General features: G+C 35.6%; 1 protein-coding gene across 5 annotated transcripts in view; it reads right to left on the reverse strand.

The window, feature by feature from the left end:
• Positions 1-402: 402 nt before the first annotated feature.
• HECTD2 (HECT domain E3 ubiquitin protein ligase 2) overlaps positions 403-27,623 on the reverse strand; it is a 66,652-nt gene continuing 39,431 nt past the window's right edge. For 2 of the 5 annotated variants that reach the window (XM_068950075.1, XM_068950073.1), the window contains exons 4-21: positions 27,479-27,581; positions 26,532-26,621; positions 24,752-24,816; positions 23,721-23,766; positions 22,531-22,640; positions 20,986-21,134; positions 20,029-20,152; positions 16,752-16,848; positions 15,742-15,849; positions 13,724-13,856; positions 11,329-11,417; positions 9,621-9,779; positions 9,086-9,160; positions 8,497-8,584; positions 8,124-8,230; positions 6,433-6,548; positions 5,660-5,803; positions 403-3,021 (exon numbers count right to left, since the gene is read on the reverse strand). In XM_068950075.1, coding sequence (XP_068806176.1) covers positions 2,901-3,021; positions 5,660-5,803; positions 6,433-6,548; positions 8,124-8,230; positions 8,497-8,584; positions 9,086-9,160; positions 9,621-9,779; positions 11,329-11,417; positions 13,724-13,856; positions 15,742-15,849; positions 16,752-16,848; positions 20,029-20,152; positions 20,986-21,134; positions 22,531-22,640; positions 23,721-23,766; positions 24,752-24,816; positions 26,532-26,621; positions 27,479-27,581 — 1,924 coding nt within the window. In that variant the 3' untranslated portion in view covers positions 403-2,900. Of the gene's footprint in view, positions 3,022-5,659; positions 5,804-6,432; positions 6,549-6,787; positions 6,952-8,123; positions 8,231-8,496; positions 8,585-9,085; positions 9,161-9,620; positions 9,780-11,328; positions 11,418-13,723; positions 13,857-15,741; positions 15,850-16,751; positions 16,849-20,028; positions 20,153-20,985; positions 21,135-22,530; positions 22,641-23,720; positions 23,767-24,751; positions 24,817-26,531; positions 26,622-27,478; positions 27,582-27,623 lie in introns of those variants that run through there. The other 3 variants (XR_011142187.1, XM_068950074.1, XM_068950076.1) reach the window with 3 other exon arrangements.

A 27,623-nucleotide genomic window follows, 5' to 3' on the forward strand; every position in this document is an offset into this window, starting at 1 on the left:
CTAATGCTCTTGTCCCATATCCCTCCTGATTTAAAAGTGAAAATTAGTTGGAAAAAGATAAAGCATACAACAGCTTACCCCGTCTCTCATTGTGCCTCAAGAGTACTCCTGCACTCGAGAGATCAAAGACAACTTAGTTCACACTATTTTACAGCATTGTTACAACATGGTAAAGCACTAGAACTCTTTAATTTTGACTACAGCTATGGAATATACTTCTGGGTGTACCTCTGGTAGTTGAAACACAGTTTCTCAGTCAGTGAGCAATACTAAGACTTAACAAAACTGTTACCGCAAAGAAAAATTTTCAAAAGAAAAATAAAGCAAAAGCAGAGCGCCAGATAAGATTTTCAAGCCCATTATGACCAGTTTTAGAAATCTGACATTAAATGAGGCCAGAAATTGAAGTGTTTGATTTAATGACTGCACAATTTTAATACATAAAAATAGATACTTAGTAATGAACAAATTTATACAAACCAGATTTCTTTTGTACTGTACAAAACAATGATGGAGATAAAAAAAGATTTACTGAATTACAAGGCAAGACAAAAGAACAACGAAATGTCATTGAAGAAAAATTTTAAAATGATCAGAGGCTTATTTCATAAATAAGTGCAATGCTTTCATTTAACAAATACAAAATTTACTATTTAATTTATTAACATCAGGAAATATATAAAATGTCATCACATGACAGGATCTTTTTTAAAAACTGATGCGAATACAATAGCTTTTTTAGAATTCTGAGGTAATATTACACAGTAAATCAAAAAGCTTTAATAAATAAAACTAAACCCAAGACAGTGCAATTCAGTGAAAATAAGAAGATAAAGCTTTCATTTTAACAATAATAGATAAATATTATTAAAAGTGGGCTTAAGCCATAAAAAAATATTTTGGCTAGTGTGCCTTGTTTTCAGATAAATCATAGAGCTATTTATTTATAAGCCAACATTCCACGAATCCAATTCTACAGCGGGGGAAAGGGAGGTGTTTGTTTCCAGATTTCTTACCTACATCCACTTCTGCTGTTAGGTTCAAGCAATTCTAAATTTCTATCTAGTCCATTCAGTGCAGTGGTGAAAGTTTCATTTATTTCTTAACATTGGAATTCCTGTAAATTGAAATCTATTTTAAAATCTCCATTTTGGAAGAAACGATATAAAGTGCACAATTTTGAAGTGCTGCTTTTAACACAGACAGCACTACCTTAGCTTCATTCCAAGCTGAAGTGAACACGTTTTAATATTTGTTTCAATAACAGCACAATTACAATAGTGCCAGATATTTTAAAGTAACCCACTATATATCTCTGCTTTAATAAATTAATACAATCACCACTGCCTTCTCTAGGAAAGAGAATAAAATGCAATTTACGCTTAGCTACTGAAGAAAATCCACAATGGCTTTGAGACTACAGATTAGACAAATGAATTTGTTCATCATGTGAACAACTGTTGGCTGTATGCAAATAAAGAAAGGGAAAATCAAGAATAATAAAATATTTTGCTGTCATTGCAAATAAGTAATTGAATACACACACTCAAAAATATTTAAGCATCCAACTCCCAGCAGAAGTCAACTGGGAAAGTTGACAAGTTAGAAGCCTAAATATCTTGGAAGATGTAGGCCTCATTCAGCTGAAATGAAAATCTACAGAACACACAGTAGCTTTTGATTATGAAAAAAATACTACACTGCATGCTAATAAATTGTTTAATGAATAAAACCCAGACTTGTAATTACATCTGCATTTTAGAACCAGGTATTCCCAGCTCCTAGTTTGCTAATTCAGAAGAAGCATACTAAAATTTTTTTTCCACCTAGTTTGTGCAGGGAAGAACTGCAAAATATTGTCTTTAGGTGCTGACCTTTGAGTTAATGAAGGCTTCAACATTCTTCTGAAATGTTACTGTATTCACTTTTGTCATAGCTTAAGACTTTCAGCAAAGTTGCTGATAAGATGATAGCATGATACACTATATACCATTTTTTATGATGTGGATTTCATTCTTTTCCTGAAATATTTAAATATATGAGGATTTTATTTTAAATATCTAGTTTTGTTTACTCTATGAAACTACAGTAAATCTGTTTAGTTTGTTGTCAGTTTCAGAGCAGGAACATACAAGTTGCTTAATACCTGTAGTTGGACCTTGAATCCACTTAACCTGATAATTACCTTCTAACCTTCGTGCACAGTCAATCCTGTTCATCTGTAAAAGCTGGGTATAGAACATCTAAAACCTCTTATTCATAAAAAATAAACCTTTAGCAGTAAATGACACTATCAAAACCCTATTTATTCCCAGGCAATTATTTACACGCTTCTCAGACAGCCTGTTTAACTGAGAATGAAAACCAGAATATTAAAACTGCATACATTTTATAAAGATTAAAATTCCTATTTGCCTTTGTGAAAATATGGCTACATGCTGTATGTTACATTCTTTTCTACTATTCATGTTAATTGAAGACATTCTACCACTGGGATTAGTTAATCAAGAAATATTCTGTATATTATTTCCCAGTGGGATACACACAATGTAAGGTAATTATGATTAAAGTGCTATTAGGAATAACCAGAAATGAGCTATAACTTAGAACTTGCCTTAGTCAGCATTATTTCTTCTTCTTCTTTTTTTCTTTCTTTCTTTTTTTTTTTTTTTAAAATCAAATAGACCAACTTATTGTAGGAAGAAAACTTTCTGTAACAAAGCAAGCAGTAGATGTATTGCCATACAGCAAAAAACATACACTTCCTATTTAATTTAAAAAATGTTTTTAAGTTGGGTAAGACTTGCACAGTATCAAGAGACATAACAATGAAAAGCTTAAAGGCACAATTAGAAGAGAGTGACTGCTACATAAAAATGCTGTTCTTGAAGTACTTTCCCTTATTCTAGACCAAATCCCTCTGCATTTGAAATTCCAATAATCAACTTTTGCTTCAATTCTTTCTTGTTCTTGTAAGGAGGGAGACAAAGCTGGTTGAAGCAGGTATGGGCCACAGGCAACCTAAAAAAAGTTAAAATAAAAAAATAAACCCTCTCACGTAATAATACAGTAGAAGCAGGACACTGCCATTTACCTACACATTTCCAGTTAAATATTACTTGAAAAAGAAATCCTATAAAAGGAATACTTATCCTAGTGTAGCTGTTCAAGGTGTGCTGTGAATATAAACACCACCACTGCTGGTAACACGCACCTCAGGTACTCAGGCCTGTCTGCTGGCCTGCAACCCTCCTCCCCTCCCTTTCTTTTTGGTTAAGTTGGAACTTAACGGGTTTTGCTTACAGGTTTTGCAAACTCCATGGAGCCACACAACTTCCAAATCAGTTCTTCTCTAAATTTGGAATAATCAGAACGCACAATGTGAAGAACAGGGTCAGTCATGGAGTAGGAAGGGACACAGCTAGATGGACGACAGTTACTGTAAGGATACAGAAGGCTGAAAGTTCAGCCTGGTAAAACACACCCCTACAGATATATATGTCAGTGCAAAGCGCTGAGGAGCTGACTGAAGCCCTGGAAAAACAACAGTTCACAAATTTTGGTCCTAGTCTTACCAATATTTGAACTTGGGAGTTTCTTCTGAAAGCTGAGCTTGAATATATTTGCAGATGTCGCTTCAGATTGCCTGGTGGAAACACTGCAAACCCTGCTCATCACTAAGAGGTATTGGTTTGATGAGAACTATTCTTCAGTAATAGAAATATTTGTTTTGCCATTAGTACTAGATGCCACCTGTGTCCTGCCTCACAGCTGCAGGCAGAAAGAAACTGTGGGATATTCCTATCCTTTTTACACTCAAGTGACAGGCAGGAGAGCACTGAGGGAATTATGTTCTCTGATTGTGCGAGCAACGCAATGCCAACACGCCTATGTTCATCACCGCGCTAGCAGTCTGGCTGCAAAGATTACCTTTTAAAATACAGACCTACATAACTCTAAAATACATACTATTTCAAAACGCATTTTTCTAGTTTCAAGAAAAACAGCAATTTACAGAACAGTGAAGTTAAACAGATTCAAAGATGACTGAATTTTCTTCATTTGTTTTACCAGATCCTTATGTTCATTTAAGATATTACTACAGTCAGTTATCAGGTAATCCAATAAAGCTTTAGTAACAATATAAACAACATTTAAAAACAAAACCAAAATTGACATGCACATATTTCAGGTCCCCACAGAAAACCAACAAAATTGTGACTTTTTAGAAACATAGTTCCTTGTAAGTGTTTTCATTATGTTAAAAGTTTGAGAAAGGAGAGAAAGCGACCAATTTCTGTTCAGGAAGCTTCAGAACCAGCAAGCTTTTCTAGACAGCTTTCCAAATTATTTAAGCAAATTTTCTCCATTTTTGAGAAGGAAAATACTAGCTGGAAAAGTATGAGGAATTTTTCACTTCACTTCAACACAAAATAAAACACTACCTGAAAGCTAAGTACTTGGCATGAACTTCAGTTTAACTTCCACAACAAAGTTACAGGTTACCTTGCTCCTAGCACACAGGAACAACCTCTGCAGTAGCAATTCGATCAACCACCAAAGACAGTAAAAGAACTCTACATCTTCACCAGCCATACATATCAAAATCCTTATTTAGCCCATCAAGAAAAACAGAAATTCTTTTTGCAGTTGCAGGGGCTGCTACTCATAATGACAAGTAGACTCAATGAATTTAGAAAAATCCATGGTGATTCACAGCATATTTTAATTAGCTCAGCTGTCATGCTAGGAACACTAAAGCTAATAGTTTCTTTGTACCAAAGACATGCAAGGAGAATCTTTATAAATAAGTAATTCCTGGACTCAAGTGTAAACACTGCCTGGAGAACTGATTTCATTTTAGATGATCATCTGCTAATTTTAGGTAATCAATAAATGGGTTTAATAACATCCTGAAGACAAGCTAGAAAGGACCACAGAGTTTCTCCTTTATAATTTAGTTTGTTCTTCTTTCTGAAGACATTCAGAAAGATTTAATTGCAAGTGGGCCTTAGCCTTCCTTTTCGCATCCCTGCATACTCAGACAATATCCCTATATTCCTCCCAAGTGGCCTGTCCCCTTTTCCACATTCTGTAGACTTCCTTCTTCTGTTGGAGTTTTGCCAGGAGTTCCTTGCGCATCCATGCAGGTCTCCTGCCCGCTTTGCTAGACTTCTTACTCAGAGGGATGCACCCACCTTGAGCCTGCTGGAAGTGATGCTTGAATATTAACCAGCTCTCCTGTACCGCCCTTCCTTCTAGGGTCCTACCCCATGAGATTCCTCCAAGTAGGTCCCTGAAGAGGCCAAAGTTAGCTCTCCTCAAGTCCAAGGTTGCGATCTTACTTATTGCCCTGCTCCCTCCTCGTAGGATCCTGAACTCCACCATCTCATGGTCACTGCAGCCAAGGCTGCCCCCAGCCTTCACTCCTCCAACCAGACCTTCTTTGTTTGTTAGTACAAGGTCTAGCAGCACACCTCTCCTTGTTGGCGTCTCCACCACCTGGGTTAAGAAGTTATCATCAATGCTCTGCAGGAGCCTCCTTGACTGTTCGTGCCTAGCTGTGCTCTCTTCCCAGCAGATGTCAGGGTGGCTGAAGTCTCCCATGAGAACCAGAGCCTGTGATCATGAGGCTACTTCCAGCCAGAAAATTACTTACCAATTAGTGGATGTTTCACTCTTTGAAATCTTGAAATTCAAATCAGCCATCCCTCCCACGGGTACTCTATCACTTCCTGTAGCAAAATGTAGCAACTTCTTTTGAAGGTCAAGAGAAAACCCAAGTACTACATCCCAAAAGTATCTATATTCAAGATAGAGGAAGAAGAAAATGATGCAAGGTGCAATATCCTGACAAAGCAAGAGGATATAATACAAATGCAAATATTATACGACGAATTGTCACTAACTACAAATTTAATTAATGGAATAAGTAGGACATCAGTACTATCCTAATATATAAAGGTTTGAAAAAATTCCTGGGGATTTGACACATACAACATTTTCTGAATTTTGCAATGATGTACTGTCAAATGATGCCCCAAACCATTTATCTATGAAAAAAAGTTGTCCTACTATTATAAATATCCTGAGTATCAAATAGCATTGGAAGAGAAAAAAGCACTTTTAGAAGATTAGATAATAAAAATAAAGACTCAGATTTCACTGTGCAGGATTTGAAACTACTGTTCTTTTTCACTACTTCTAATTCAAACTGGTTACATCCCTCTAAAGATATCCAGCAACATAATATATCATTGAGGCTCTAACTGTTCCTACAGACAGATTTAAAAAAAAAGTGTCTGTGTCTTATTTGGAAATTTTAAAAACTTCAATCATCTATGATTCATTCTCAGACTATATTTAAAGAGGAGACTACCATTTTATGCTGTTTTAAGAGTCAATATTTAGAATGACAAAAATTAAGCCTACCGTATAGTAAGATCAGTTTTCTGATAGCCCTCATATTGGGTACTTCGTTGTAAAGCAGACATATCCAGTTCAGGACTACCACAAACAAGAATTTCAACCTCTTCTGGGCGAAGTAGCTTTCAGAAATTAATTGTAAAATATTTAATTTTTGTTAAATATGAGAAATGATGCTACAAGGATCAGATTAAAAATTATTTAGGCTAATTTGTTGGTATTACAGAAAAATTAACAATATTCAAATATTAAATTTAAAACTTTGATCTGACACATTGTTTCATAGAAAAATAAATTCCTCAACATTTTGATGAATCTCTTACTACCATATATAGTAAAAAGCAAAATCACTGGAAAATACCATGTTTTAGCGTATCTCTTTTGTTCCTCATTTCCTTTCTGTTGTTACATTTATTACACCGATTTGCTTGTCTTCCAGTTAGATTACAAACAGGTCAGGAAAAAAAATTATGTTTATACAGCTGGAGTTCACAAAGAGGGTCTTCTCTCTCTCTCTCTCTCTCTCTTTAAAAAAAAAAAAAATTCAAATTTCGCTTACATCTAAAGTGGACTGATGAGGAGCAATGGCAGCCAGAACCTGACTCTTTGTTGTACACACTACTGTGCAAAGCTAATACATAAAATAATAAACCATGTTAAATGATTGCTAAACTTACACTAGTAGAACCTACTTAATCATTTACTACACCATTGTTAAGCTGCATGAAAGTACTTCATGGCATTTCAATGGATTTTCATTCTCCTTTCTGAAACTTCCCTGCAGTTGGTCACATTTCACTTTGCTGCAAGTGTCATATTTGGTTAATGTCACAGGAATGCAGAAATTCTCATGCAAACTGTAATTGCCTCTTCCTTCTCTTCTTACTACACAGGGAACAACGTAAAATATAAAAGACATTCCAACAGCTAAATAGGACTGAGTACAAAAGCATATTTAATATCAGTCTCACTGAATATTCCTCCTGCAGAAGGTAACTTGGGTTTTTGGAGCAGTCACTCAAGGGTACGTGAACAGACATAGTTGCTTTACTGCTTGTGACTGTAGGGAATACAGGGTCCGTGTAAACGTTCACATGAGAGCTTGTGAATTGTCAGTGAATACACACTGTTAAACATAATTTGTGAACCTTTATTTATCTGCTTCTAATGGATCACTACAGGTGACAGTTCACTGCCTGCTTAATTCCTTTTGTGCTTGCTGGACTCCTGGAACTCTTGCAGATCTGCTGCCAGTGCATTACACACAACTTACAAACATGGAATTTTACTCTTATATTTAAAAATAGTTATGCATAACTTGCCTGTGGTCTAGTCTGTTACTCTGGATCTCCCCTGCTATATTTCCCAAGCGCAACACGGTTAAAAAATGGGGTCTTCAACCTATGACTTTCACTACTTTATTATCTTCCTCCCTTTCCCCTGTAAAATTACTGATAGGCCTGACAGTAGAGAGCAGGAGAAAACTACGTCTGAACCTGTGACTCCTCAATATCAAAACAAACATTCCCTATATGCCTATAGTTAGATGTTTATTCAACTTCATTGATTAATCAAGATTCCTTATGAATTCTAAAAACAGTCACTGGAGTTGCTGAGAGTAACTTACATAATTTAGATTAGTCATTTTTACATATCTGAAACAGAAATGAAAGACTATGCCTTTACTTTATTCTTACCAGTAGAGCATACGAAGCACAGACACTATGAAATCCATAATAGAAAGCTGCGAATTGTTTGTAGATTGATTTATTGAGAAGAAAATCAACATAAAGCTGCACATATTCTAAAAAAAGAAAAATGTTATTTTTCGTTACGTTATAAGTTTTAGACAATCATTTGTTGTGTTATCATAAATTGCACTGAATTAATAAAAATGAATGTATTTTACTTTAGGTACTATTAAGATACAATTAAAGCTGGTAGGTGTACTAGAAAGACTTTTAAGAATTTCAGCTTCACACTTTGTTAAACAAAACACAGACTTGTAAAGGGAAAAAACTGATAAATTCCAATCTGTACAGTACGTGTAATTAATATGTCCTGAAGTACCTTTTCTATTCTGATTTGTAACTGGAATTTTATCTCCATTTGGCTTTAGGTTGTAAGATTTTATAACGCCAAATTCCTCCTGAAAAACCTGGGGAAAGAGAGGATTTAAGCTCAGAACGAGAGAATACGTTCACATACTCACAAATTACAAAGCCTGTATTTATTACTGCATGTATTTCATTTGTGTCTCTCCTCTTTAGCACATGCTGCAATTCTGAATATTTTGTTTTTAATTAAATATTACAACTTTCAACAACTCCGCAGACAAAGTCACTGATTGCAAGGTGATGGTGTCAGAGGAAGCAAAAAGCCAGAAATGCACCAGCAGCAGGTGGGAGCCTGGCAGTCAATACTTAGATTGACTTGAACTGCCACAGAGCGACAGCTCAAAGCCCTGCAAGATGGAGCAGCCTGATGCAGACCCTAAGCCCCAAGGGCTAGACCGATTCTCGTACAGCAAGCTTTAATCCTCATACAGTTATATTCCAAACAATCAGCAAGCACCCTGGAGGGCCACACCATTGCAGAAACACTGGTTCCAAATTATTGAACTAGTCTGAGAATCACTTATAATCATGTATGCAATGACCTGAAAGGTTGAGTAAAAATCCTCTTCAACATTGCCTTCATAGGACAGAAGTTCACTTAGTCCATGGGCCAACTCCTACAATAACAGTAAAAACCCTTTAGTAAACTTACAAAACTGAAGGATTTACTTTACAAGGACATCCCAGAATCATTACTCTATGCAAAAAGTACCTTGGGAAAAAAAACGCATATTCAAAATGTTTATACATACAGAAAAACACAGTGCCTAAATAGCATATTTAGAAGTGTGTGGGTTTTTTTTAATTTCAATATAAGCTGTTAAATTTTCCCTTTTACTATGTGCCCAGAACATTCATATTGAACTCTGGTATTCTAACTTCAATTAAAGTAGATCTACAAAAATTCTACTATGCTAGAGCACGTGGAAAATTTCTATTTTCAATGGAAAAAGGGAGATTGTTTATCAGTAAGTGCAAAAAGGCAGCTGTTCTGAAGCTGTCTATAATTCAAGCATTGAATTAAACAAAACAGATTTTAAATCGGTAATTTAGCTTCCAAAAATGCTTAATACTTACTGGCATAATCTGAACCAGGTCTTCTAATGTAACATCACAGATGCCTATGAGTGCGTTATGATCACAGGGAACAATGGGAGGACTCAGCAACTTCTTGTAACAGCAAGGTGGGAAACGAATATCCAAGGTGATGCTATTATATACAGCAAGTCCCATAAGCTGTATGTGTCAAAGGTTAAGGGGAAAAACCCACATCCTCAGTGTAGTTAATATTTTAATTAACTTGGAAAAAATATTAGAATATTTACTGAGCATACTCTAATACATGCTAAATAAATGGGCAGAACAGAAATTATTTAAATTTTTTGGACTGACATTATTTTAAACACAATTTTATATTTCATTTATGTAATAACTAAAGCAGTTGAGTGATGCACATCGACAGAACATTTGAAGTCCTTCATCAAAATATTTGATGAGAGTATTTCCTGAAGCTATCATTTCAAAGTATTGTTATGATTAAAAAAAATTAAGAACTGTAGATATAGACTGTTAATCCAAAAATTCTTGAGAGATTCTATAGAACCTAAAAATTCTATTCGCTACAGCAATTTTTTCTGTAAATAAAATTAAAAGCATAAAGTCAAACCTGTGTTGGCACTACAGCTCCTCAACTAGCCCATTTAATAATGTCTGATGAAACGCCATAGTGACAGACTTTGGGGAAATAGGTAAGGGTGAGAGAGAGCAAGCTACCATACCAGTTAAAAAGATATTGGCATATATACAAGAAACTGATTCCTCTTAGACTTGTATTTGTTACTGCCAGATCCGCTATTACACCCTACTGTTTTAGCTTCATATCAAGGGCAACCTACACTTGAGAAATATTTCACATTTTGTCATAAAACTTAAACATGTAAAACAAACATAAAACCAGCATAATTTTAAATTAGTTAGTTTCAATTAAAGTAGATGAATCATCCAATTTAGGCCTTTTGCCTCATACTCATGTTAATAATGAGTATTATTGAGTTAATGAGTATTAATGAGTAATTAATGAGTTAAGTATTATCTTTTGATAAATGAGACAATGCCTTCCATGTCCTTATGTCATTTAAGGAAGGTATACCAAAACAGTAAATAATGACAGTTACCTGAACTAACAGTTTACAGTAAAAACTTGAAATTATACCAAAAATTAGCAGAATACCCTCTATGACTTAGCTTCCCACTAGTGAAATGGGGACATTGTCATCTCATTATCGTTAATAATACGTCTGAGGACTTCATAAGTGGGAACAACAGAAAACCTAAGAAATAAACCTATGCTTGATACAGCATTTGGCTTCCATTCAAATAAAAAACAAAAACACACCCCACATATACTGATCAACAGAGATTTAAATGAACTATAATGAAATATTAATACACACAGGGTCATTTATGTTTACTGAACGAGACTGAAAAACATAACTAACTATGTAAAAAAATTACCATGAATACATAAAAGAGCTGCTCATGCAATCTTAATTCTAGCATTTTCTGACTGCAAAATGTACCATGCACCCATACCCAAAACATTTTCTTCCTATTTTCAGCTCTCTTGCTTGAATGACATATTCTTTCTATATATTCAAAAAGGAACATACTAGTATATACAATATCAGAATGAGCTGGAAGCAGACCTTCAGGCCCCACTGAACCCATGTAAGGACTCATTAAACGACTGTTCGCACAGCACCTTCTAGCGAACATAAACGGATACAGCACCAACCAGTCGGAATTCAGAGTAGTTATCGCACTTAAAGCTGCTGAACCAATGACAGTGGGAATCCTTGTGATACGTGAACATACCTGTAAGCACAAGAAAGTTGCTCTTTACAAAACTTTATCTTCAGCAAAAGGTCATACTGAAGCATTTTTTCCCTCCTATTTACCCTTACAAGTGCGTCTATCAGCACACATGTCCATGCTTGTTTTCAACCCTGTGTCCTGTCTTCTGCAGGAGGAGCGGAAGAGAACCGCGCAGCAAGGATCACCAAGTGCAGCCCCAAATCAATTATATCAGCCCTGAGATGTGTTTGTGTAATGTATTCTTAAATATCTCTAATAACAGATGCTCTGTGCCATCTCTATGCAGGCTATTTCAGTGTGTCATCATCTGTACAGCCAGAAACGTAACTTAGGAGTCCTTATGAGAAACTATAGGTAAATATCTGCCTTCAAAATTTTTATTTTTCCCCACTCTCCTGAACAATCTTGCTTTATCTTTCAAACTTGTGTTACAACAGCGAGCTCATCACAAAAGGTTCACGCAGTGCCATCACCAGAAGCAGCAGGACACTGCGTGGCAGGAAGTGCCAGGTCCACACACGAAACGACAGCAGCGATGCTGGAGCAAAACAGGTCTCAAGCTCTATTTACTAATGAGCCACACCAAGATGAAAAGACCATCACAACATCATAACATTTACATATTGGAGGGCAGTCAGAGTTCTTTAATTTCAGGGGTTAAGTCCACAAGAATAGCTGAGTTCACAAGGGTAGTAACAGCAAGGTCTTCTCTTGCCAAGCTTCTCCGACAGACATTATTTGCATCTTAAGTATTAAAGACAGCAGATTATACAGTCCCTTTCCAAGGGACAAGAACACTTCTCAACTCCTCCCTCACTTGGCTGATAGTCATATCAATGAAAGAATTTACACTTTAAAGCAAGAAAGACTGCCAAAGCTGGTGAAAAAAACTACTCTTGAATGTTTCCAAACTTGTCAGCTTCCACGCTCTGCTGACAACACATTTTTATTAACAGAACTGTCAGGCTTAGAGAATAACTTCTCCAGGATAAACTGTTTCCTATTAAGTTTGTTATCACTAAATGTTATTTCTCCACACAGACCCCTTTTCAACTAGAAAAACGCTATAGGCAGATAATGATCTCGGCAGGTAGGAGATATTTCTGGCTTAAAACTACGGATTTTTAGAAGGAGTCCTATAAACAATTGAGGACCATATATGTCGGGGGGAAGGAAAACCTCCAGACAGAGACAGACAAGCTCTTGCATTCTATCAAGGACTATCAGGGGTCATGCTGAATGACAATTAATCAATGTTTCTAATCTAAACGAACCTGTGCACACTTTAACCTAGGAACATATTGCTAACATATATATGCACAACAGAGGAAAGCTGACTCATTGAAAAAATTCAAAATGGGGAACAAAACACTCCAGATCCACCTACAGCAATACAGCTATTTGTCTCTCTGCTTTGGAATAAGAATACCATTTTCTGATTTCAGTCAAACAACATATTAAGCTAAATGGGAAGATTCTTATTCTGATTCCAAATACTGGAATATTGTCCACACATATATTTATTCCAGAAAATTTCCAAGGGCAAACACCAGTGTTTGAATGGCTGGAACAATTTTTGCTTATTACTCTTAGCTTGTTAGTAAGTCTAACAATTCACTAATACTCACAGAAACTACTCAGGAAAGAAACTGAAACCACTCATTCAAAGGCCCAATTCCATCTGAGTTATAACAGATTTAAACCGCCCCTCTCATTCCATAAAGTAATTAATGCCCTTCTCCCATCTGCCCAGAGGCAAATCAAGGTCCTACCTCTGGATAGAGCTGGAAGCATTGTAACACAACAGATATGTCAACAGACTTTTGAAACAAAGTCTGCTGCTAGTCTTGAATCCTCCTGCTTTGTATCCAACATAGTGACTAGCCTAGGGATCCTAACAAAACATGAACACTGAGGCTCTCATTTGTGAAACAAGATGTAGCACAACTGAAGTCTTAAAAAGCTTAATCTTACTTTTCATTCCAATTCCATCGATGAGAGTTTTGTTCGCCCTCTAATTTTGTCATACCACTGAAATGAAGTCTCATTTTCACAGTGACACTTGAACCTCCCTGTCAAAATCCAAAATCTTCTGAGCTCTTCAATACTTCCCACTCTCTTCTGCTATCTTCTAGGCCTAAAGCTCTTTCCCGACTATATTGATGACAGGCCCTCTTGTTTTCACAGTATCAATTAACAACTGGCTTGCCTGACGCTGGACTAATGAAAAGTTGATCCATCACTGTTCTGATAATTTAAAATTAACAATTTCTAAACTTGTACTTAAGGACAGCTAGAGCACTCACCATAGTCTGGATGAAAAATTTGTCGAATTAGAAGAAGAAACCACTCTTTTGTCAGGCCACCCATATCCAGACCAGCTTCTCCTACAAATGTGACTTTCAACTTCTTTTTCAGATCAGCCCTCTTTCTTGCCAACTATTACAAAATAGGGAGATAAAAAAGTAGACTTAACATATTATCAGAACTTCTAGCCTTACAGGACACATTTCCTCATCTCTACAGTTCTTACCAGAAGACTCTAAACTATTAGTTTTCATCATCTCCTACTAATAGGTCACAATTACATTTAAAAAAAGATTCATTCGGGGAAGCAGGTGTCACGACCGCTTGACATCATCAATCAACTTGCATAGAGTGTCTCTCCCTGGACTGCAGAACAAGTGCAGTGGTACCCAAAGCAGCCTTTTAGTGAGCTACTAGATCCTACAAACACTGGAATTGACTCTGCCTGGAATACTCTAGACCTACCCTCTGATCTATGCAGGTGCCGGTCTACCAGGAAGACATGTTAGTTTTTTTGTTTTTTTGTTTTTAGACACCCTCACTTGGGAGATATTTAGCAAAAAAGGTGGTAACTAAAATTGTCAACATTTGGATATAGTTCTATTCAGCACAGGCTATCTGCCAGCAAATACCAACTGTTTTGCAAAGCTGCTTTTTAGACTATAGTAACACCTCTTTTCATTCCTTTGTCCTAAAAGGCTACGTGCAGCATTTCATTCACGTATGCAAGAATTAGATTACAGCCTTTCACAATTAGCATTAACCATTCAGATAATGTCCCTGTCCAATTTTCTTTTAAAACAATAATTACCAGTCAACTCCAGAAAAAACTTTGAAATCAATTAGGATGAAGCATGTACTAAACCAGTTACAGTTTTTTGCTGCTCAAGTAAATCCCATTTGTGTATATTTTATACATACAGGTATCTGTATTATTTGAGACAAACAATTTACTAGTTGAATTGATTTTCCTTTACAAATCAATTTTCAATTTTTAAACAAAATAACAGTCCCTTCCCTCCACCCCAAATACACTTCCATTCCCTACTCTTTTAAGAACATGGAAATTTTATAGTACGTTCTTGCTCATCCCTGAGACAGGCAGAATAAAATATCAGAAATAAATAGGAGAAGGTTTTGGCTTTTGCAACTTTTGCAGTTGTTCCTAGTTATGCCAGTGTGATAAAAAGAAACATACAATGCCTCAGATAAAGCAGTTTATAGTTCTTCTATCCTAGGAGATGAGACTAAAATAAACTGGCTTTAATCTAGGAAAAAGCTTAAACTTACGTTTTCTGAACACGAGCAATCAGAACAGAACCAAAAATCTTGATTTATTTTCACCTTTTCACCATTTGAAACAATTTTTCAATACTGTCAGCCTGTTTTTTTTTTTTTTTTTTTTTTTTTTTTTTTTTTAATCGAGCAAGATCAGGGAACTAGATTTCATTATTTTCATCATTTAATGTTAATTTAAAAGGTTTCGTGGACACATCTATCTCGATTCTAAAAAAGGAGAAATTATATTCTGGAACATGATAAATCAGTTAAAATGAAGATATGAAGTTAAGAAAGCCTAAAACAAATATTACAGGACAGAGAAGTTAGTGGAAGAGAAGACTAAAAGCATTCCAAGAATTAGAATAAAACAAATTCATCTAGTGGTCAGATTGGCCACTTACTATTGGTGTTTCTATCACAGAACAAGGTACTGTAGGGTATTCTTAAGGGAAAAATTAAAAGCAAACACACCAACAGACTATGCAGCATGCAAACATAAGTGCTCATTGTGGGCTTAGCTATGGAGGAGCACAAGGACAGAAAATAAAGTTCAGAAAGTCCAACTTGATCTATTCCACATCACTGCTGCTGTGATAGCAATTATTACTTCTATTTAGTATTATGCAGTTATATTTCCTAGCTCTTTGCACAGAAAGATTTAAATGACTTATCATAGTGAAATCAAAGTACAGTAGCTACTTTGCAGTAACACACCATTTAATTACATTTGTGATACCTCATCAAGTGAATCACTGACAAGGTGCGTCCTCCTCACTTTCACGTTTAGGAACAACATATTCATGTCAGGTTTCTGTCTGCGAGAGACTTTGTCCACAAGGCTTTGCTATTCGAATGGAAAAGAAACATTATACACACAATATCTTCTTTAAAAAGAAAAGAGTGTCACTCTGGTTAAATGTAGGAAATCTTTAGTTAATCTTGCATTAAAGACAACCCTAATATGACAGCTGCTTCAATACCTGCAAGAGGTGGAGAGAAACATAATCTCTTTTCTACTGTAGATATCATTTACACCATACTCTAACAAACCTAACAGGAAGTCTAAATCAGAAGGTGGCAATTGTACTGCAACCTTTTAAATTCCCCAAATAGTTAAGAATAGATACCCACAAGACTCCAGAGGTTGGCTTGTGTTTTCATTTAGCTAGCCACAAGGCAGGTCCAGCAGGACAGGAATGAGTATGTAGCGCTCCCATACTGAGCACTGTGGAAACTAGCAACACCTACCATCTAAAGGAAGTCACCAGCAAAGGAGGGAGACAAAGCCTCTTTCAAAAGGAAAGAAACTGCCCAGAAGCGGAACCTCTTTTGTAACTTGTGAACATACAATCCCATCTTGGTCTTCAGTGACAATACAGCTTTACAGAATAAAATAGGAAGTGGACCACAATTCTCAGGGAATTTTTCTTCCTTAACTATCTTGTTAGCCAAACTTGCTAGTACATCATGCTGGTGTCTCAAAGAAAATTAAGAAAAACAATTTACTGAAACTCTTTCCCCACAACTCCGTATTTATGAGCATCCTGACGCCAAGCACATTAAGATAAAAAAAAATATTGAAAGCATTCAGCATGAATATTTGTAGATTGGAAATTGTAAAATGGCTCAAGTACTTTTACAGGGTAGCCTTAAATATTAAAGTTGTGATGAAGTGCTGTATAGAATATTTAGCCAACATAGGTTTACAATTGATTAGACACAAACATTTATCACTATATGACTTACCCGTGCAATGCTTATCATCTGTTGTTCTGAATCCCTTTGAATAATAACCTTTTTTGCTGCTATTGAAATAATAAATGGATATTGACAGAAAGAAAACCTGAATGACAAATGAGGGAAAAAAAAATTTCTTAAAGAGCAAAAGAGGAGTGAATCTCTGTATTACTATTCAATAACCATCTTCCTTCTACTAGTATTAATTTGTAAATAGCTGCCATTCTTGTGTTATATATACACTCAGTTCTGTAAAACTCAAACCATTTAGTTACAAATACTATGAGTAGAAATGCTAATAAGCAATAGTACACATTCTAAATATACCTCTTTTTTGTTTATCATTGCTCAATAGTCCGAAGAGTTATCTATTACAGATGGCAGGAAGTACCTCCTGCTCTAAATATTAAATTTTAATTGCTACACTGAAGTAATGAAAATGTGAATATCATCTTACTAAATACAAGCAGAACAACTATCTCAGTGTAGCATTCTCAGGTACACAGTGCAAATATTTCTCTTTTGGCTTATTTGCTGCAGATCTGTTTTTCAAAGGCATTGATTTTCCACAGGTCCTTTTGATTTAATCTGAGGCTACCGGTGCTCCACATTTCTAAAATATCAGATCACAGCAACATTTCACTGCAATCAAATACCACCAAGGGTTTTGAAAAACTTCAGAAATCATTAGGGGAACATTTTTTTTGTTACTGGTTACTTTAGTAAGTCTTTCGTTCATTTAGCTCATAGAAGTCAGATAACAGCAGCTCTACTTTAGCAAAAAGCCCTAGTTTAACAGAAAAATATAGATATCAACAAGCTTCCCTGTGTGAACCTGTAAGGATTTAACTCTGATAAGCAACACTGCTAGCAGCATTTAGTATGTATTTTGTTTGACAACACACAAACACTATGTTAATATTATAATACTCAACAGAATATAACAGCTTCTCTCCAGCCCAAAAGTACCGTGGAGCACAGAAATTTGCATTCAAGATGCCAAACCTTAGAGCAGTCCAGTTAAGTGGCTAAGCAATGTCATAGCAATGAAGAAACGACCAAAGTCAATTCACGTTTCAATCCAAAAGATTTCTTCGCCTTGGAAAGCATTACATAGGTATATTCAAAGTCTCAAAAGTCAGTAGTTTATATTGTTAGTACTGAGAAGTATGGTATATGTAAAACAAAAGCAGATGGTTTGATTTAAGATGTAAGCCAAGGCAAGTCTCATACATTGCCTTCTCCTTCTGAGGTCAATTTGAAGCCAACTCTCCCGCTTTTGTTCTAAAATTATTTTAACTATGATTATGGCACAATAGAGAGGCATTTGGTAAAACACTACACAACTTTTCCTGTATCAAAAATATCCATAAGCCTTCTATATTATTTTTAATATTCATTTTTCTGGGAATTTTGCCTAGCTTCTGGAAATTTATACAAATCATTGCTGTTGGGAAGACAAACACCTGACAATGGTTGCAAATTTTCATTAGACAATCCCAACTATCACCAATATCTTGTCCTACGTTATCTTTGCAGGCACTTGTGTGTTTACTCTTTCTACTCTCAAGTGCACTATGAAACCCAAGCTAACACAGCCTGCCTTTCTGAGCAGACGAACTCAAAATCTGTTCCAGGCTAACCCCAGCTGAACAACTTGTGGCAGGCTCAGCAGTACAGGCTGGCAGAGTGAGCTAGGTCATCCAGCAGATGTTCATACTTAGGTATGTGGACTGAGCTTCAGACCCTACATAGAGGCCCATGAGGAGGTCTGGATTCTACTGTCTTTAGGAAAGAAAAAAGAGGAAGTAAAGATCTCTCATTGGTCTCCTAGAAATCTTAATAAAAAACTTATACCAAGCATTCTCGACTTAGCTGGAAGAATTATGTATTTTAAAATATTTTACACGTAAGGTGAACTGGGACTTGCTTATATTGGGCCTTATTAATTCCAAGCATACAGCCCGGAATTGAGATTCTTTGGTTTTGAAGTGCAACTATGCAGATTTACAAGACATAAAACTGAAGAAAAAAAGAGAGCAAATACAGAGTAAAAAGAATCATGTTTACATTAAGAGTGATATAGTCTCTATTACTTCAGAAACTATGAATCAAACAAACTTTGTTTTGATAAATACTGAATTCCCAGTGTCCCAGCTAATCCAAAAGAACTGGAGCAGGTGGAAATCTCACAGCCCTTTTGTAAGTTTGGATGTGGGTGCCAAAGTAGCCAGATGGTATCCATGCAAAAAGCAGTCTGAAGCTCAGCACCACTGAGACACTAATACTTTGACTGAGACTACATAAAGCTTACTGTACATTTACTGCTATCATCTCTCACGTCATTTTTTCTTCCTCTTTAATTTCCCAAGCAGAATATCAGATATCAGACAGAAACCTAGCCTAAAATAATGTCTGTTTTGTTGGAACAAATTCTGCCCTCCTAGTTTTCCTCAACAACCTGCTGAAGGAAGTGAAAACTGCACACATACAAGCACAAGGACACGTTTGGAGGCTGATGTCTTAAATTAGGATATTATAAAAGCCTTAAAATAAGGGGAAAATTAAAATCATCTTGTGATTCAAGCCATAAAGACCCCAGCGAGGAATCTGGAGACATTATTTTTCAAGTCGCTGAAAAATACATCTATATTAAACATTGCAACACATTTTTTTATTAATAACACATAAACAAGACTTTACAACTCAGCAGAAAGATTAAATGCCTATTTCTTGATAAGTTTTTAAATAAAACTTCTGGCTGTCTCTCACAAGAAGAGAAATGCCTTTATCGGCTTGAGCCTGCAAAGAGTTATGTTCTTATTTTTCAAGTAACAAAAATAGATCGAATGATTTCACTGGAACAAACAAGAATACATGCAAGTATGGAGATACTTAAGTTTTTTTCAGGATCAGAGCTACATGTAACATACAGAGGATAATTAGATACATTGTTATCACTAAGTGGTAAGTATGTGCACTTCACACATCACTTTTTGTAAATATGTTATAGGTTAAAATAATATATTCATGGCAAGACACAGCTAGCACAAAAAACAGCAGAGAAGTCCATATCAGTAAATAAACTCATATTACTATAATTTACACTTTTATCTGGTTTACAAAGATGGAATATGAATTCTATTACAGTCAACCTCACATCCAGCCAGTGGCTGCAAACAGTTATGCCATGTTTTCCAGTAAAATAAATTTAATATGGTATATATAGAAAGTGCTTAAAGACAGATGAAATACTACTTTAAAAGAATCTATTTTCCCCTCTCACCTGTGAGAATTTCCATAGCATTGCCAGTTATGATATTCTTCCATAAGATCAATATGATCAAGCGTAGAATTATAGAAATCCGTATACGAAATAATAGGAGGACCACTTAGACTATTTGCAGCATCTGAAAAGAAAATACAAAGGTCTTTCAAAACACTGCCCTGATTATGCTTATGCATATCAGTTTCCAGGCACTCACAGCACTAATGATCTCAGAAACTTGTAAAATAAATCAGATAATAATAACTTTGTCTCAGTCTTAGCTATAGAATTACACCCATAACATAACACCGTATGTCATCATATTAATAGCTGTAAAAATAGTAATTCCCTAGCTCAGCCCACCTATGAAAACAAAAACTTGACACGTTTTTTAACATCAAGGGCAATTCCTCTATGGCATTTGACTCCAGCCAATTTAGTCAGTGACGTACATTGTAAGTTAAGGTGTGATGGATGAAGATTAATTCTATATTCTGATGAAATCTATGAAAAAATAGTTTGATTGACGGATTTCTTATATGACTTCACTTAATTTCAAACACACCTATGGCTTCAACCTCTACAGGCTTTCCAGCTAAGTTACCTGTTTGAGTTTGATGTCTGCTGGCAAAAGAGGCTGGAAAGAAAAACCTTAACCACAGGTTGCCTATGGGGATTTTTGTTTGAATGATCTGCAGCTGTTGCCCTAAGAGGAAAACGATAAAACGATACACGGCAATTCTTTGCTAAAAAGCAAGTATGAAGACTTGCCAGTAGATGTCTGTTTCTGCTTAGTACTTTTTGGCACTCTGTTCTACTGCACTTCTTACTGTGCCACCATCCCTGTCACTACCTCTGAAAAGAGGTATAAACTATCCCCCCAAAACTCTATGTACATACATATACATACACACACATACACATATACATATATACACACACACACACACACACAGTTTAAGAAACAAAACCTACTAAATAAAGCCAGGACTTTGGTTGCTGATGGAATCCACCAGGTACATTTCATCATGGGTGGAAATTCTTCAGGTTTTGCAGGAAATAAGCGTAAAGAAATAAATTGCAGTAACCTGTCCACCAGCTGCTTGAACCTTCTCTGTGAAATCCTAGAACAAACAGGCTGCAGTTACTCTTACGTGATCACTGCCCACACTGAGGCCTATATTATCAAGATTTCAACACTACTTTCTGAAGAACAAGCTTTTGTCCCATACAAACTTTATAATTTTGTTTTTAAGGCTTTTAATATTAGCACACAAAAATGCTCTTCAGTGCAAAAGCACTCTTAAAATATGCCTTTTAATGTCTGCAATTCTAAAAAATGAAGATGTGAATCATTACTTGTTCTTTACAAAATGTTAAAAAAGTATCTATTTCACTATGCAGTCTGAATACTGAACAATTCTCAATTTTTCGATATTCAGTCTTATTGAATGGACACTAAAAAAACTTCATGCACTTGTGACAAGTGCACATTTAAATCATGTGATATATCACTTCCATAGTCATAGCAAAAATATGTGTGTGTGTGTATACATATATATATATATACACACACACACACGTTTAAATACATTTAAAAAATCCTTTTAGAACTAAAAGCTCTAATTTTTACATGGTTTAGATTTCTAATGTTTGTTTTCAGAATGAAAAAATTAATCTGCCTATTGCATCCTTAACCAAGAGAGTAAATCTGATTTGCAAATACTGTTCCAAATGAAATTATAATTACCACAATTTTAAGCAAATGCGGACCTATTTCAGGGGGAGGGAGGGAGGAATATACATGCATATATCTACCTAAGTATGTAATCCCTATCCTTGCAGAGAAGGGATCCTTAATTAACATATTCCCTAGGAGATAAGGCAGTTGCAAGTGAGGACGTTTAAACTTTCTTCACCCCGGGCACTCTAAGATTAAAGACAACATGCATGCAAACTTAAAAGATATTCTTTAGACAATTACACCCATGAATGACTTTATTAGGTTGGTGATATTCAAGTTTTTTCATTAATTAAAATCTAATGCCCTAACTACACTCTCTCATCACCTTTATGACTGTATGAAGCAAGGAATTGCTTTCATTTGTGGTTTTCATGCTCTAGAGCAAAGCTACAGCGTCTGCTGGAAATAACGCAAAGAGAGCGCTTTATCTAAAGAAAGGTCAAAGACATTTGCATTAATACTGTATTTTGAATATATCTTTTAAAAAATAACCTTATATTAGTAGTTTTTTGCAATGAAGGCATTTATTTTCTTTTTGTGTAAAGATATTTATTTTTATATGTTATATACAGTTTGCATCTATAAATCAGTATCACTTAGTAGACTATGTCCAAACGTGCTTTGAAAACAACAAAAACAGTCTCTCTAGTCAACTTAATTAACTTCCGTATAATTTAAATATTACATAAAACAGTCAACATCAATGGAAATACAGTAACAATTGCAATCCTAAAAAAATTGATTTTTTATTTTTATTTTTTTTATTTTTTTTTTACTTTTTAGACCAGTGCACTAGGAAATGATGGTCAGCTTCTGTTAAGGCTGCTATCTGTCTTAGCAAGTGAGCATAGATGACATAAGTAGAAGTGTTACTAAATTGAGGATTCTGAAAAAGATTAAAAAAATGCGTTAGGTTAATAACCTGCATAGAGGGAAAAAAAGTCATTAGGATTGTTTCTTATTTGCTTGTTGTTGCTAACACAATTATCCAGAAAAATGTAATTCAGAAAACTTCTGTGACAGTTGAAAACTATGAAAAAATATTACTTACAACTTCTATTCAAATAACTCCTATACTGTAAAAGTATATATATTTTTTATCTTTTAAAAGAAAGCCCACAGGTATAAAGGCAGTGTTCAGCTAATATTTTTTGATATTCATATACTATATAGCCTATAAATCACACTCCTCTGAGTGATAAGTTTTGCATCTCAGTATTTATATGCTAATAGCTCCTACCTTCAAGCACAGCAGTCTTAACTTTTCCCTCTTGCATATGAGTCCAAACCATTCCCTCCTTTCAACAGGATATATTCCTCATAATCCACAGCTAGTATACTACCCCAGAGAAGAAAACTTCTCTCAAAAAATTTAATTACTAGCTGATCTTCTACATTAACAACAGACCTTCTCTCATTTGGACAGCTGTTATCTACACTGCCAAAATTTAAAGAAGAAATTCGCTACAAGAAGAAATCAACTTTAAGAGCAAAGATCATATGTTAACGCAGACAAATTGGAAGGAGTTTGTTGTATAAACTGCAACACTGTAGAAACTTCCAGGAACACCAAAAAGTGCATATACTCAAACTTTCCAGTAGTATCAAAGTTGCAGCATACCAATAAAGTAAACTCGTGAATAAGGAGGAAATAAAAACAAAAAGCCATGAGAATATTTGTTCTTTTGAACTACAATATGACAGGAAATAATTGCAAGTTTAAGTGTTCTTAGTTCATAGTTTTAACCTATGCAACACTTCCCCATCAACTATTTTCCATTAAGCTCCCCTCCCCGTCATGCATACCCTAGACTTTTTCCATATTTTATTACACTCTTGCAACACAAAATTAAATGTGAAGTTTCTCAGTTATAGTTTACTAAATATTTTGTTTGCATAGTATACTGGTTTATAGATTGTAAATTAAGCAAACATATGCTTAACTGAAAATATTGTATTTTCTTACCTGTAGAAGTATACAGTATGCCCTAAGATCATCTTTTGTTCGTGGCCTAAGAATGAATGAAATAAGAAGTAGACTCATATGGATACCTTGTACATGCGCATTAATAGTCATGGAAGCATGCACTTTAGGACTCAGCTTTGCTTCCTATATTTGTTGTGCACCATGCTCAGGAGTAAGCTAGCATCTCTCTCATGGTATAACAAGAGAGGAAGCACAAAAAAAAAAAAAAAAAAAAGCAAGAGGGCTTTAAAAGGGGGAAATTCATGCTCTTGTCTATCTCAAAAGACACTGTAGAAGAGTATTCTCTGTCTTTGGTATTTCCTGCCACAATTCGCCATAATGTCTACCACTGCAGACTTCTGTACATCTTGCTGTTCATCCGCTGTGAGACTTCTACATAACCACAAACACATCATGGCAACACCATAGAGAAGGCAACAGAGAGGACAATACAGGGTGCAGAAAGGAATAGTCAGGGGCTGGGTCACAAATGACAAGGGGCTGTATCTTGCTATATCTTGTTTGTGAATCAAACTATGCATTTTTGTTTCTATTACTTTTTGCTAAATATCTTTCCTTCTCCCAACCTCCTGCCTCCTGGCTATTCTGCTCTGCACCTGGTACTTCCCTTTCTGTGCTGCTGCCACACGTGTATGGTGTTGTGAAGCCAATTTCGGATCAAGGAATTGATCTAGGCTAGTTCTAACATGGGGCGGGGAGGGGAGCAAAAGGTTATTCAAGATCAATTCCCTAATTCATCTCACAGTTCAGGTGCCTAAGAGATTGCCTTGGCATAAGAAACTGGGATTTTGGGTGAGGGAATGAATGGCTGGGTCTACTTCTCAGAAGCAGAACGTTCACCTTACAGTGTTGAAGGTGTATTTCAGCAGGCTTGCCTGCCAAACGGAGACAAGCTCTTCTAAGACAAGTAAGCTGTATCAGAACACTTTCTTTCTTTAGTAGAATTAAAGAAAAAAGTCAGCGTTGTAAATAAGTGGAACAGCCCTAATGTAAAAATTGGTTGTAATTACCCTTTCCATTCTTGTAACAGACCATTAATTATTCCCTTTAGGACTGACTTCTGAACGTCTTGAGGCTATGGAAAAAGAAGGTGGGGTAGGGGAAAAGAAATCAACCAAATTTCATGGTGTTAGACAGATTTACTTTTTTAGTTCAATAAGGTTAGAGTTGTACAATCATAACTGAAGAGTAAGTGAAGTATTAGAAATGGTGACAAAATTGAACTTTTTATATTGCCATTTATACCACCTTTATAGACAGACCAGAAGTAGCAAGTAAATCAGTGAACTTTAGGATTCTAACTATTCAGTCTTAAGAAATAACTGATACACTCTGTTACATATTAATTGAACAATATTAGAGACATAGTTTTTATTTAAGGTTTTTCTGTATTCTACTTTCAGCTAAGTATTTAGTTCAGCTGGTAGGTAGGGTACTAATTCTGAGTACCAAATAGGAATACTAATCACTACTAATGCTAGGTATGTCAGCAAATTGTATTTTGGCAGTTGGCAGAAAACAGTGATGAAATAAGGTCAAATAAGGTCTAATACAGAGCAAACAAAATAGTAAATTTTTCAAGTTCCTGTAAATGCATTTTACATAGTTCTCTTGCACATTTGAAATAAATTCCTAATTTCTATCTGTAAAGCAGAAGGGCAAATCCAGTGCAATCTTTGGCAATCATTCAATGGCTTCAACATTTAAGGAAGGTTCTTTCCCCTTCCCATACATAAACGGAGTCGAAGTTAAACTGCAGATTTTCCCAAGTTTTGGCTAGTAATAGAATACGGAAAAATGATTTTTGAGAAAAAGTCCATTATTATTATAGCCCTATTTTCCAAAAGTTTCTGTTTATATGTTAAGATGTGACTCCACTTATCAATGAATTACAGACTCCTGAGGCTGGGTAGATAGAAAAGTAAGAGCCAGAGAATAGAACTAAAGTGATCATTGACAGTTAGTCCCAAAGTTTCACACAATCACAGAATAGTTGAGGTTGGAAGGGACCTCTGGAGATCAGATCCAACCCCGCCGCTCAAAGCGGAGTCAACCAGAGCACGTTGCTCAGGATCTTATCCCATTGGATTTTGAATATCTCCAAGGATGGAGACTCCCCAACATCTCTGGGCAACCTGTCAACTTTGTTAACTAAAGTACTGTTTAAGTTAGAAACGGCAGAGCAAGTGCTGTCAGCTAGCACTAAACATTTTACCAGATACAAAACTGGGAAGATGGCAGTGGGGTGAAGTCCTCTGCCCAGGCTCTAGGAAAACAGACTACCACTTTCTCTTAGAGCAAAGTCCAGCAAAGTGGGGTCCCATGGAGGATCGGGCTCAACTCCAGGGTATTACAGCGGTACACTGCACACTAGCAGTAGCCACAGAGGGCTGTGACCCTCTGTACTGTAACCATCATTTCTATGCTATTCTTGTCTACTACTCAGTAGGCACAGCATGTATTTGTTGCTGCCTCGTCCTCACATTTTTTTTTTTTTATTTCCCCACCATGCAATGCCCCAGCAGAGTCTTGTCATATCTTGCAAGAAGTCTTTGAGATCTATTACAGTCTAAGCCACATTACTAGCAGCAAAAATTTCCTCTCCTTTTACAAGAGTGATTTTCATGATTCTACAGCAATTCTCATGGGATCATTTTAAGTGTGTTTTGAGAGATTCTTCAGAAATCATGCCTACCTGAGAAAAACCTTTGGTGTAATTGCTCCTTATCATATTTCTTCACTGAAATAATTGTTAAAATGTTTTAAAACATGATTTTTTTTTCTACTTACAGTATTTAATAAGGCATCATAGACAACATTCACAAATTTTGCATTGATTCCAGAGTCTTCAATGGTATTAAATGGATAATTGGCATCTCTCTGCAAGATAGATAATACATGAAGCATTTTGGTTTTGAAATGTTTTGAATATTTTAGCTTTCTTCATAAATAAAGATTTAACAGCAAGTTTAAACAAACCACATGTGCGTAACTATTTTCCTTAGCAAAACATAAGAATCTAAGTCACTTTTATTATTTGAAAGATAAAAGTGAAGAATCTTACACGTTGGCAAAATTCATATGACTCCATTACCTACTCATCCTATCTTAAAACGTAAGAGGATCTTAAGTAATGAATTATGTAGCTTCTCATCTTCCATGTTTGCTATAGATCCACCATCAGACAAGATAAAGTCATCAGCATTTAACATTTATTTTGCCTAGGTTCAGAGCCTACTGTCAATATCAAATATCATAAGCACATTTTGGTCTTTAATAGGCAGGAAATATTCATTTAGTATGGAGTTGAAAGATTTTTTACTCACAGATTTGATACTGCCCAAGCACAATTGAGTATGTCACCACAATGCAAGAATAACTATACTACTTGAGCCCAAATTACACTTTCTTAGGGACAAGGAATTTCAGTTTCCAGGTTTGCCTGGGCCCCTGTATTAGCTGCATTAACTTGTAGAGTTTATATGGAAAGTACCTACAAAGTCAGTGTCACAAAGCAAATTAAATACTTGTGTTTTAAAGCTACATGCATGCTTGAAACGTAGTTACTTAATCTGAAATGAATACATAGTGATAGTCCAACAATGGCAGGTAAGACCATAATAAAAAGATCTTAGCTGGTTTAGGTAACTAGCCAGAAGTCTTAAAATTATGACTGTCTTAACATTTTGAAGATGCAAAGCACTAAGTGCTAAATAATGTTATGAATTATTTTCTACCTTAAATGCAGCATTTATCTCCAGGAAAGAATCAAACGTTGTAGAATAAAAATCATGTACAGCTTTCCAATCTCCTGATGACTTAGCTTTTTCCATATCATCCCTAGAAAGAATGTATTAAAATATTGATGATATAAATGCTCAA

The sequence above is a fragment of the Struthio camelus genome, chromosome 7, assembly GCF_040807025.1.
Source record: "Struthio camelus isolate bStrCam1 chromosome 7, bStrCam1.hap1, whole genome shotgun sequence".
Classification (NCBI taxonomy): Eukaryota; Metazoa; Chordata; class Aves; order Struthioniformes; family Struthionidae; genus Struthio; species Struthio camelus.